Source organism: Sturnira hondurensis, unplaced genomic scaffold (genome assembly GCF_014824575.4).
Source record: "Sturnira hondurensis isolate 20B ecotype Veracruz unplaced genomic scaffold, ASM1482457v3 Scaffold0000256, whole genome shotgun sequence".
Lineage (NCBI taxonomy): Eukaryota > Metazoa > Chordata > Mammalia > Chiroptera > Phyllostomidae > Sturnira > Sturnira hondurensis.
Window position 1 is genome coordinate 21,406 of NW_028072887.1, and position 12,787 is coordinate 34,192.

At 38.6% G+C, this 12,787-nt stretch overlaps 1 protein-coding gene across 1 annotated transcript in view; it reads right to left on the reverse strand.

Moving 5' to 3' along the window:
* Positions 1 to 7,996: 7,996 nt before the first annotated feature.
* NCKAP5 (NCK associated protein 5) overlaps positions 7,997 to 12,787 on the reverse strand; it is a gene marked incomplete at its 3' end in the record, with an annotated part of 675,845 nt that continues 671,054 nt past the window's right edge. The window contains exon 7 of the mRNA XM_037029247.1: positions 7,997 to 8,183. Coding sequence (XP_036885142.1) covers positions 7,997 to 8,183 — 187 coding nt within the window. The remainder of the gene's footprint in view (positions 8,184 to 12,787) is intronic.

Consider the following 12,787-nt stretch of genomic DNA (forward strand, 5'->3'; position numbering starts at 1 on the left):
AAATTAAAATAGTGTATATATTTATTAACTAGAACAGTTTTGGAATATAGTAAGCCCCATATAAGGGCTTGCCAATGTAGACATCTTTATTGCTCACTCAAGTTCAATGATATTACTCTACAGTATTATTATTATACCTTACTAGTCCTAGGTACTTACCCTAGACCAGTTTACTAATAGCTTTCATCTGGAATCTAAAACAACCTCCTACCTGGTGTTCCTGCCTCTACTGTCTTGCTAATTAGCCCATTACTGTCTTTCTAAAGCACAAGCCAGATCCTGGTACTCCCCTAGGTAAAAATCCTCAATGGCTTCCATCTACATTGATAATTACACTCAGTATCTTTCCTGTGACTGTGGCCTGCAAGGCTTTACAAGGCCTGGACCCTGTCTACCTCTCTTAACTCATCTTCCAATTTTTTAATCTTCAAACTTATATCCCAGTACAAAGTTATTATTTCTGTTTCTCTAACCTGCCAAGCTCTCTACTATCACTGGGATTTCAAACTTGCAGTTTCTTCTTATTCTTCCCACAGATTTTTCACTCAGCCATCCCCATTTTATTATTTATATTATACTCAACTGACCCCACATTAGAGGCCATTGGAGGTAAATATCTCTCCAATTTTCATCCCCACTCTCCTATTATTATATCACCTAATTTTCTTATTCAGAGGCACTTATTAGTCTTTATTTTCTTATTTATTATGGTATTAACTATGTATTTTTTGTCTGTGTTCCCTGGGGTTGAAGGGGCAATGAAAATGGATCTAACCCCAGTGTCTAGAACAGGATTTGGCCCATAAGAGGTATTAAATAAATATCGATTAACTACAAACTCAACATATAATTGTGATACACAGCCAAGTTGAATAATTACTATGTTAAACTACCTCATTTTAAATAAGAATTACTGATTAAGAAAAATGCTTATGCTTAGAATTTTAATGGTCATACTTTAATGGAAAGGTATAACTGAGTAGAAAAAGTTATTTACTTTAGCATGTTCATTTGCCATATTTTTCTGCAAAAAATATGTTTTACCTATTAGAAGCCAAGCTCTCCTGGCCTTGAGGCTATAGATGATGCATTAGCATTTACTTGGAGGTTCAGAACTCCCAGGTTGCCTCAGGCCTCTTCTCCTCATGGCCAGAGTCTGGGAGTCAGAGATGCTATGGGACTTGACAGTGAGCTAAGGGGATTTAATCTTGGTTTCTACCTAGTCAGGTATGAAGTTTGTCAATGAGTGGGAAGAAAGGGCTAAGGGTGATGAGGGAGGGAAGCTGGGACACAAAAAAATTTCAAGGAACATGCCATGAGCAAACCAGGTCCTGGAGCCAAAATCCAGGAAGAAAGAATGGGGAAAACACAAGATCAAGTCAGTAGATCATGGAGATCAAATCTGAGAAGATGCCTTGAATCGGTGGTGTGGGATGAGGTGGAAAGCAGGAAGTAGTGCTTTGCTAGCAGGGGCCTGAGACATGTTAAAATTGATGAGTTTTATTCTGAATAAGCAGTCTCTGAGATAATAGCCTTGAAAATCTAAATTAAAAAAAAGAAAACATCACCCCTAACACTTAAGGTTATAGAAAGCCAAGTGGTGTCCAATTCATCCATGGGGTCCCTTATGGCAGAAATACAAAATATACCAAATGGTTTCTCCACCAGACATCAGAACTCTAAACAAAAATTGTAATTAGTCCCAGGGAAAGTAGTTGCTGGGAGGTGAAGTTAAGTGGCCTACTCTTCTTCATGAACAACTGGAAATTACTGAAACCAAGACACTGAGCAGAGAAAACAACTGCTAAGAAGAGAAAGGAAATATCTGTGCATGTGTGTGTGCTGATATTGTTTTGATTACTGGTCCAGAGTTCTTTTTGAAAGGTAAAATGTCTTATTTAGCAAAATACTTCAATGAGCTCAGGGAATGGTATGGAATGAGACCTTGAGTGGACCACAGAGACCTGAAAAACTCTGAATAATAAATAATTGGGAACTTGGCCGAGAGAGACGGAGCAAGCAGGAAAGAGCTGGCCATGCTACAGGGGGGAAGGCTTGGGGATTGAGGAGAAGGGCAAGTGTGAAATGTCCTGCAGCTAAATGACCTAGAAAAATCTGAGCTGTCTAAAGCCCAAGTTCAAAGCTCTTAGCCTTTGTAATATCCTGCCATGATCACATATCCTTTGTGGGGCTGAATTTTGTAAAAAATCAAGTAATCAAGCTCTGTTTTACATGATGTTGGACAGAAGATTGAAGGATTTAAAGTTGGGTGTAAGTAGGAATTCAACCCCAGAAAAAGCCACAAGAAGGAACAATTCTGAGGTAGGGGTAACACTAGACTTTCCTCATGCTAAGGGATATTGTGCTTGGATAAGATTTACTTAATCCTCAAAGTCAGGAGATCCTCAATCTAGGTTGTTTTTAAAATTCTCATGATATGAATCAAGACTATAGTATTATCAGCCCTGGCTAGTGTGACTCAGTGGATTGAGTGCCAGCCTGCAAACCAAAGGGTCACTGGTTCAGTTTCCAGTCAGGGCACATGCCTGGGTTGCAGGCCAGATCTGTAGTTGGGGGTACACAAAAGGCAACCAAACACTGATGCTTCTCTCCCTCTCTTTCTCCTTTCCTTCCCCTCTTTCTAAAAATAAATAAATAAAATTTTAAAAAAGAAGAATATAGAATTATTAGAAGGCAACTCTGCATCCCACACCTGCTTGGACCCATCTGGCGAACAGGAATCAAGGAGGGCTGCTTCTCATCACCTTGAAGACCATTCCTTTTGTGTTTCCTACAACCCAGGGGCCAAGAGGTCAGGGTACAAAAATGTTGTTGTTTCAAAAATACGCCAATGAAAATACATTTTTGGTTTTCTAAAATCTTACTGTACAACATCAAAATCTGCCAAAGTAATTTTAAAAAATTATATTTAATGTCCCTGCAATCTTCCCAAACAGCCTTTTGTTGAAGTGAATGTATCTGTGTGGGGTTCTGACTGGCCCTGAATGCAGTCTGTCAGAATGGACCCTCTATTTTCCCACAATAATTGTTAACTTATGCAAATGATTACATGGAAAGTACATATACTAAATATTTAAAAATAAAATTAAGTAAATTAGGAAACATGAAATTCATATGAAAATTGGATGAGACTATATATGTGTATATACACATATATAATATATATTTAATGAAGATCTCTTTTTATGCCCTGGCTGGTGTAGCTCAGTGGATTGAGCGCGGGCCTGCGAACCAGAGGATCGAGGTTCAATTCCCAGGGCACATGCCTGGGTTGCAGGCCGGTTCCCTGCAGGGAACTCCCAGCAGGGGATGCACAAAAGGCAACCATACATTGATGTTTCTCTCCCTCTCTCCTTCCCCTCTAAAGATAAATAAATAAATAAAATCTTTAAAAAAAAAGATCTCTTTTTATTATCTGTTCAAGTAGACAATAGTAAAATATTTGGGGGCAAGGAGAGAGTAAAGTGGATATTGAGCAAAGAACTTCAGAAAACAAGCAGTAACATTCTGCCTAGAAAAATTAATTTAGAAAATAAAATATTTTTATAAAGTAAAATGGTGGGGCTTAATGACATGTAGAGATATCATCTATTGCATCCAACTAACACCACATGCAAGAGTGGTTTCCTGAAGTAGCAAGATCTCTGTGAAAGTTAAAAATAAAATAAACACTGCTTCTCTTTTACTTCTCGGTAAGGGTTTAAGAAACTTTGCTGCCTAAGATATTTTGACTTCCAGTCAAGACGGCTGTGTAGGCAGACATGGCTTGATGCTTCGCATAACCACATCAAAGTTACAACTAAAATACAGAACAATCATCACTCAGAACCATCAGGAATCAAGTTGAATGGAAGTCTGACAACGATAAAATTAAAGAAAGTGCATCCATCCATACTCATAGGAGGGGCACAGATGCGGAATGGGCTGGCCCCAAACCCATGGGTGGTGGATAAAAATTCAGAAGTGATATCTAATGAGCAAGGAGTCACAGGCCCACACCAGGCCCAAGAGCCTAGGGTTCTAGTGTCTGGAAGGTAAGTCCTCACAACCTCTGGCTGCAAAAATCAAGGAGGTTTGAGTTGGTAGAAGAAACTGCTGAAATCCCAAGCAGTTCCTCTGAAGAATCCACACTTGGACTCACCTACTCAGACTCAGTCCCTTTGAGCCCAAGAACCAGGGTAGTAGCTTGAGCCCAAGAACCAGGGTAGTAGCTTGAAAGGCACCAGTGGTATACAGGGAGATACTGAAGTGTCTAGCATCAAGGTGAGCAGAGGCCATTGTTCCTTTTCTAAACCCTTACTGCACAGAGCTGGCAAGCTGGTGCCATATTTGAGACTCCATCAACCTGACTAACACTGTATGACTTGCCTTGGAGATCCCCAGAAACTCTGCCCCACCCAAGCACCTTTTCCATATGAATGGCTGATCTTGACTCATGCTTCGCAACTTCCTAAGTCCTCTCAAACAAGCAACAGCTGACCTCAAGGGGCCCCATGCCGGGCAGTAGCAGCCATCTCAGATTACTTTACAGTTCAGGCTGGGTGCCCCAGCAAAACACAGCTCGGGGCTGACCTTGGCCTGCATCACCTGGGAAACCTCAGGGCCAGTGCACCCAGAGAACAACTATAAACCATGTTGGAGCACCACCACCCTGACCCTGCATAGCTGATCCTCCATGGAGGGTGGAGGTTGGTGATCAGTGGTTATAGCCAGTCTTTGCAGCTGACTGGCCTGAAAAAATCCCTCCTATTGATCTGCCGACAGCAATCAGGGCTCAACTACAAGAAGAGGGTGTACTTAGCCCACCCAAATGGCACACCTCACATTCCTAGCTTGGGTGATGGGGGAGGTTGTGCCACTGGACTCTATAGGACACCTACTACATTAGGCCACACTACCAAGACATGGAGTCAAAGCAGCTCTGCCTAATATATAGAAACAAACACAAGGAGGCTGCCAAAATGGGAGACAAAGAAACATGTTTGAAGGAACACATCAAAACTCCAGAAAAAGAGCTAAACGAAATGGAGATAAGCAATCTGTCAGATGCAGAGTTCAAAACACTAGTTATAAGCATATTCAAGGAACTTAGTGAGGATCTCAATAGCATAAAAGGACCTTTCAGAAACAAAGGATACACTAATTGAAATAAAGAACAATTTACAGGGAAATGCAATAGAGTGGATGAAGCTGAGAATCAAATGAATGAATTAGAATATAAAGAAGCAACGAATAACCAATCAGAACAAGAAGAAAAAGGAATAAAAAAAATGAGGGTAGTATAAGCAACCTGAGGTTGCTTCAAGAGGCTTCAAGAAGCTTCAAGAGGTCCAACATTTGCATAATAGGGGTGCCAGAAGGAAAAGAGAAAGAGCAAGAAATCAGAAATCTATTTGAAAAAATAGTGAAAGAAAACTTCCCTAATTTGGTGAAGAAAATAAACATGCAAGTCCAGAAAGCACAGAGAGGTTGTTCCCTTGTTTGGGAACAAGATGGATGCAAAGAGGCCCAATCCAGGACACATCACAATTAAAATGCCAAAGGTTAAAGATAAAGAGATAATCTTAAAAACAGCAAGAGAAAAGAAGTTAGTTACCTACAGAGGAGTTTTCATAAGACTATCATCAGCTGATTTCTCAAAAGAAACCTCAGGCTAGAAGGGATGGGCAAGAAATATTCAATGTCATAAAAAGTAGGGACCTACAGCCAAGACTTGTCTACCTAGCAGCAAAGATATCATTTAATGGAAGGGCAGATAAAGTGCTTCCCAGAAAAGAAAAAACTAAAGGAGGTCATTATCACCAAACTATTATTATATAAACTGTTACAGGGATTTATTAAAGAAGAACATCAAAACTATGAATAATTAAATAATAAATAAATAAATAAATATATATATCAATAATTGAATCTAAAACACAAACTAAGCAAACAAGAAAAATAGTGACAGAATCATGGATAAGGAGAATGTTTTTATGGTTGCCAGATGGGAGGTGGGCGGAGAAGAATGGGTGAAGAGGTGAAGGGATTAAGAAGTACAAATAGGTAGTTACACAAGAGCCATAGAGATGTAAAGTACAACACAGAAAATGGAGTAGCCAAAGAACTTATATGCATGACCCATGGACATGAATAATTGCCTGAGGGAGTTGGGGGTGCTGGGTTGAGGGGAACCAAAGGGGGACAAATCAGGACAACTGTAATAGCATAATGAATAAAATGTAATTAAAAAAAAGAAACTAGTGGGAGCTAATAAAAAAGATATTTTAAAAATACTTCTTGATGAAATGTTCTTCACAAAGTTTTGACAATTAGGTAAACTAAGAGCATTTTTCACTGTAATTATAAGTCAAACTAACAATTTAAACATATGGTTCTAGGGAAGTAAGAACTTGTAATATCCTCTCATTCCTATTGTTAAATCCAGTTAATTCCTCCTCAAGACAAGGATATGAGCTTCCCAAAGCTCTCAGATAGAAACCTCAGTGTTTCTTCAGAAGGTTTTCCCATTTTTCACAGTGACTATCTTACAAAATGAAAAAAATTATGAAAACCTTTGGGGAGAAAGGAGGGATTCCTGGCCATCTCCGCAGGGGAGCTGCCAGAGGTTCCCTAAGTTGCCCTCTCTTCTGTCCATGTGTGACACCACTTGCTTCACCTCTCTACCTTCAGTCACTTCTGAATGCAGTAGCTGATTTTTTTCATTCAGAGTTCTTATGTTGGTTATTATGTCCAGATAAAGAGGGAAAATTATTTACGAAATGGCAGGAGCCTGGGAGGAGGTGCATAGAAGAGCCCATGTGCCAGGCATTGCCGTACAAATATTAACTTACTGAGTCCTCATTACTTCCCTGAAAGGTAAGTCATGATTATTAGCCTCTTTTTTGTAGTTGCCGAAATGGGCATGGAGAGCCTAATTAATCTGCCCATGGTTTAGAGACTAAATAGAAAGTAGTATAACTAGGATTCAAACCAAACCCTGGGAATCTGGTTCCAAAGTCATAATCTTAACAATTTGTTTACTATTGCTGAGGAAATTAGAGTAAAAAGGGTATGCCCACTAGAGAACATGTGGTAGATTCAAGGCAAAATTTCAGGAACCAATCATAGAAAATAAGACATCTCCAATCTTCTTCACTCTGCTGAATTTTTCGGGATTCTTTAGACCCAATGGGAGAACTACATTTTTAGAGGTTCTGAATGAAGACCCCTTGTACTTAGTTAAGAAGAGATAGGCTGCCCATAGTTCTTGTTTAAAAGGTATTATGTCTCAGTTCTATATGCTAACAGGAAATTTACTAAAAGGAGATGAGCCCATTCATAGAAAAATACATCTTTGCTGAATCCCTCAGCATTTGAAATCTCAATCAAGAATTAATATCTGGAATGTTCTTTGAGGACTGCTATACACATTCAGGAATTAACACTTAAAGTGACATTAAATGCCATTAAGATGCCATTTGTACAAAATGTAATAGATTGGCCAGCTGTTTCAAACTGTGTCTTGGAGGACTGTTATGGTTCAAAAACCTCTCTGAAGCACCCTTTAGCCAAGCTCCATCTCTATGTTCATGATTTACACAGTGAAAGTCTGCACAGATTTTTTTGTGAAATAATGGTTCTGTCTAAAATTTATTTTTACAGTTATCCTTACATTGTATTAAGTATTTATTTATTAATTCACTTATTCATTCATTATACTAGGTATTGAGTAAGCAAAGAGAAATATCAAACAGCCTCTTCTTTTAAGAAACTTGCAATTTTAGGAAAACTGGTCCAGTTTGAGTGCTGAACTGAATTTAAAGTGAATTATTGTCCAATGTACTCTGGTTAGGGCAATACAATCATAGTCACTGGGTCAAGAGTCTTTGAGCACAATGGGAAGACTAGAACCTATTAGTCTGGGAAACTGAGAAGTAAGAAAAGATTTATACTCACTCAAAACCAATGCCAATGAAAGAAGCAGAACACTTACTTTTCTTTAAATGTGTACAAATTGGTTTATTTCTTACCTCTAGAGCTTTCAATCTTTGTAACAGCAATTTGGTCTTTTCTTTCCCCTCCTCTGCACTGCTGCTTTCACTCCTTGTATCTTCATCCACCACCATGTGAAGATCTTCCAAAGCTTCTTTGTGTTTTCTCTCATCCTCTGGCTGCTTTTCCTGATGCAAGAAAAAATTATTGTTTGCAATAATCCCCACTGATAGATAAGCAAGAGTCTACAGATAAAAATTTTGGAATCTCCCTATTGCTTTTATATTCTTTCTGGGGCTTAGGTAGAGATTTTGCTAAACAAATTCTGAGTGGTGCTTATATTAGTAAACACAGTAGATATTTTTTAATGATTCCTGGCAGGACAAAGCGATGGGGTCACCACCTCTGAATACACATGTCCTCCACCCATCTGAAGAAGTGACATAGCCAACAAAGCCTTGGGTGGAGTCATGTGGTTAATTCATTTTTATCTGTACCATAAAATTCCCCTGTGCTTTAAACTGGGGAGAAATAGATCAACCTTTATACTTTGATTTGTCAACAGCTTAGCTCCTCAAAAAAGGATCATTAAAATCATTGGGCATAAAGCCATTTAAATAATAAGGGAAATGTTCAAGAAATATTGACATGATAGTGAATAAAGTGAATTCTTAGAATTCAGAATTCTAAGCTGAACCCAATTAGTTCCTTTGACTCAGTAATGAGACACCTCTTAAGGACCCCTCAGTCCCCTTCCTAGCACTCCAGGATTTGCAGCACAGCATTGAGCAGACATAAAATGTTATCTTGTCTCTGTTGGAAGCACCTCACTCAACCCCATCTCTGGCAGCTTTATGGAAGTTGAGAAGTGTTAATTTGAGCCTCTCAACTGGCACTTGTTTTCAAGGGAAAAAGAAATGTCAACAAAACAAACCTCATATAAAAATGTCTTCTGTTTTGTACATGACACCAGGCCCTGATGCTACAGAACCAGGTGGCATCACTCCATTACACTAATTCTGACCACAATACTGTGCAAATCATTGTCTTCATGCAGCTGGTTGTCAAGCATGGGTTGGATTATCAATAATCAGAGATATTTTATATTTAGCACTCAAGTCATTTGCAAATATAGGAGGACAAAAGATACAATTCTTAACTTCCAGGAACTTAAACTATCTACTTAGAGAAGAGCAGCATAACAGAGAAAAACAAAAAACAAACAGGTTTTCAAACTGTGCCCACATAGGTGCTTTGGAGGTTTTAAAAATGTTTAACTTATTTTTGAAAGTAAATTATGAAGTATATAAGAATACCTTTGTGTATGTGTATATATATATGTATATGTGAATATATATACATATACCTGAAGACCACATAATATCTTGTCCCATGTTAATCAGTTTTGTATATATTTCAAGATACAATTTCTCCATCATCTCTCTGTATAAATACACAATTAATTAGGAAGGCGACAGCTCTTTATGGAATCAGGCCTGTCTAATCACATACAATGTGTGCATGTGTCAACTTCTGTAGCACGTGTGAGTTCTGGTAAGATAAATATTGGACAAGGTTAAAGTGAAGATCTGTAGGACAGAGCAAAACTCCAGGTCATGACAGTACGTTTATAGTTTTGATTCTTTATGGTTTGGTTGCCAGTCAGACTTTCATTTCCATGATGAGGAATATGAAGTCTGGAGATTTATGAACTCAACTTTGAAATGAAAAGGTTCTCCTACTTCTCTCTTAAGATTTGGGATTACTATAATTAAACCTTAAACTGGGATTGTAAAGAAAATTGTCTAGAAATCAATTATGGCTTTTCATTGTTCTGTAGGTCAATTCTATATATGCATATATATGTATATACATGTATGTATACATGCATATACAAGTACCTATACATACATACACACCCTGTAATAATCAGGCTCCACAGGTAATTCAACAAAGAAAAGTTACTGATATGGTGAGTGAATAGCCAAAGGCTTTGGAATATGGCAGTCAAGATTCTAGGTCTACCATTTACCAGCTTGGCAAATAGTCTTGGGCAAACTACTGAATTTCAGTAACTGTTGGTTTCTTTGTTTCCTAAATGGCTAATGAGGCAAATGCTGACATGTATAATATATACACACATACAATCAATTCTCATTATTCACAGTAGTTATGCTCTATAAAGTTGTCATGAACCCCGTATTACCAAATACTGAATCATTGCTCCTAGGGGAAATTCAGGGTTTGGTTCCTGTAGGCCTCTGGTCACAACACATTCATCAGAAATCAATACATAATCTTGTTTTATAAATGTTTCTACTTAAAGACACTTCATGTAATATGTACTGTTGATTCATCAACATTAAACTGACAGCTAACGGCCCTATACCTCATGCCTGAACAGAGCTTCCCTAACACCCATTTTCACTGTAAGGCACATCACAGCCTTTGAGCACTCAGTAACAGGAGATAGCACTTCTACACCATGTTTGGGAGGCATCTTAAACAGTGAAATCACTGGCTAAGCACGAAATGTGAAAAATGTGGCGCTAGAGCACAAGAAAGACACTACTTTACAGTGTGACAGTGAAACCAGAGGCAGAGTATTGGCTTGTTTGACCTCAGCTGGGGATGGGCATGCCAGGTGACAAAGTGTTCATCACTCTGTGGACATCCATGAAAACACCATATGTGCTGATTTGGGGGACCAATAAAAAATTTAGGAAGTAGGTGAGTTCACAAATATAGAATCTACAAATAATGAGAATTGACTGAATGCAGACATACACATACACATCTAAAATGTCTAGACACAGAGCTTAAATATTATATGAAATAACTGGAAATACTTCAAGATAAAATAGATTATGTATGAGTATTTAGATTGCATGAAACACAAAAATTACTTATATAATTTGAAGAAAGGTGATCAATGAGGGCTGTGAAATGTGATTTTATAGAAACAGACCATGGCTTAGGCTTTGACAGAGTGATACAAATTGAAGAGTTAGAGAGGCAAAGGGTGGGATTTTCAGTCAATAAGAAAACTGAAACAAAGGTTCTCAGTCAGGAATAAGTTTTGCTCTTATTGGCTTATGAGGAAACCAGTTAGATTACAGTACAGAAAATTATTTTTGAGATAGTAGTTAAGGAATAGGATTGAAGAGCAAAAGAGAGAAAGGATTCCTGGATATGAGAAAGCAAAATTCAGACATGACTTATTAGTTCATTTGTTCATCTCAAAAATGTTTACTGAGCTCCAACTATTGGTAATTCATTGTTCTAGATGCTGAAGATACAGCCAAGTTCCATGAACATATAGTTGAATGGTGGGAAACATGACAAGCCCTAATTAAGTTACATAATTATAGCTAGTGGTAGGTGCTCTTGGTAACATCGAACATCATAATGGGATAGGCATATTTAGGACAATATTAGATATGATGACTTCAGTGTAGGGCTGTTTGAGAACACAGCCATACGAACTGAGACCAACTGATGAGAAGGAAGCAGCTGAGCAGTGATCTGGGTAAAAGCTTTAGAAAAAGAAGGAACAGAAAAGCAAACTCCCAGTGTTAGTTTATGGAGGGGCTATAAACTTACCTTGCAAGGCCAGTTTAGAACAGTTCATGTGATGGACCTACAGTGTCTAAAGAGTATGAAATGTGACTAGCAAGAAACCTGAACCATGGAGTGTCTTGCCAGACATAGAAGGGTGCTTGAATTTTATTCTAAGTGCAGGAAAGAAGCATTGGAGGCAAGCGGAGGAGTGATAGGTTCTGATTTAAATTTCAGAAACGTCATCCTGACTGCTGCAATGGAGAATGAGCTGTGGTGGTAAGAAGCCAGGAGACCAGCTGGGAGGCCTTATATAAGCAGAGATAAAAATTAGAAATGCCTGGAAAGTTTTGGATAAGGACTTATGCCAAAAGCACTTTCCATACTGAATTGGTAGGTCAGAAGCCCTGGGTGCAAAGTCCTCCTTTTAAATTTTTGTGCTTTGCCAGGCTGATCATCAGATCTTTCATGACTTCAGTTTCACCCTGATGTGAAGTCAAAAGGTTGGAATCACTGTCCCTTCCAGTGCTCAAGTCCCAAGAATTCAATTACTTGAGACAATTTTTAGGAAGAGAATGCTGTCTATATGCTCAATGGTAATGGAGATGACAAGAGAAGAGAACAGGGACCTATATCTTTTGTAACAAGAAGGCTGTTAATGGGGACTTGAGAGCTGTTTGGCTAAAGTGTTATGACGCTACCCAAATTGTCAGTGGTTAAGCAAAAAGTGAAAAAAAGACAAAATAGAGGCAATTTTTTTAAGATGCTTGTTTGAAAGTTTGGCAGGGCAGGAAATGGAATAGAAAGGACTGTGGATGAAGGACAATGCAGAGACACGTGGAAAACTTTTTTCAAGTTAGAGGAAACCAAATTGCTTGAAGCACTAAAGAGAAGAGGGAGCACTGGAGATGGCAGCAAAGGTGGGAACGTATGAAGAGGAGATCTCTGAAACAGAGAAGGCAGAAGATGAAGGGCACTGATGGAAAAGTCCAGGTTTGTCAAGTCTGGTTCCCTGCTGCTTAATTCCCCACTTTGTATTTCTAAACCATTAGTCAGCATCTAGCTTGTGTTCTTACAGAACAAGGATTTGAGTATATGTAGTTCATTGAGAACTGCAGGAAATACCAGAAGGGGAGTGCATCAGGGAAGGGAGGGAGCCATTAAAGGGCATACTACTTAGTAACTGAAGCTAAATCCATGGAAACTCAGGGAAATAGTGCAAAACACAAGCCTC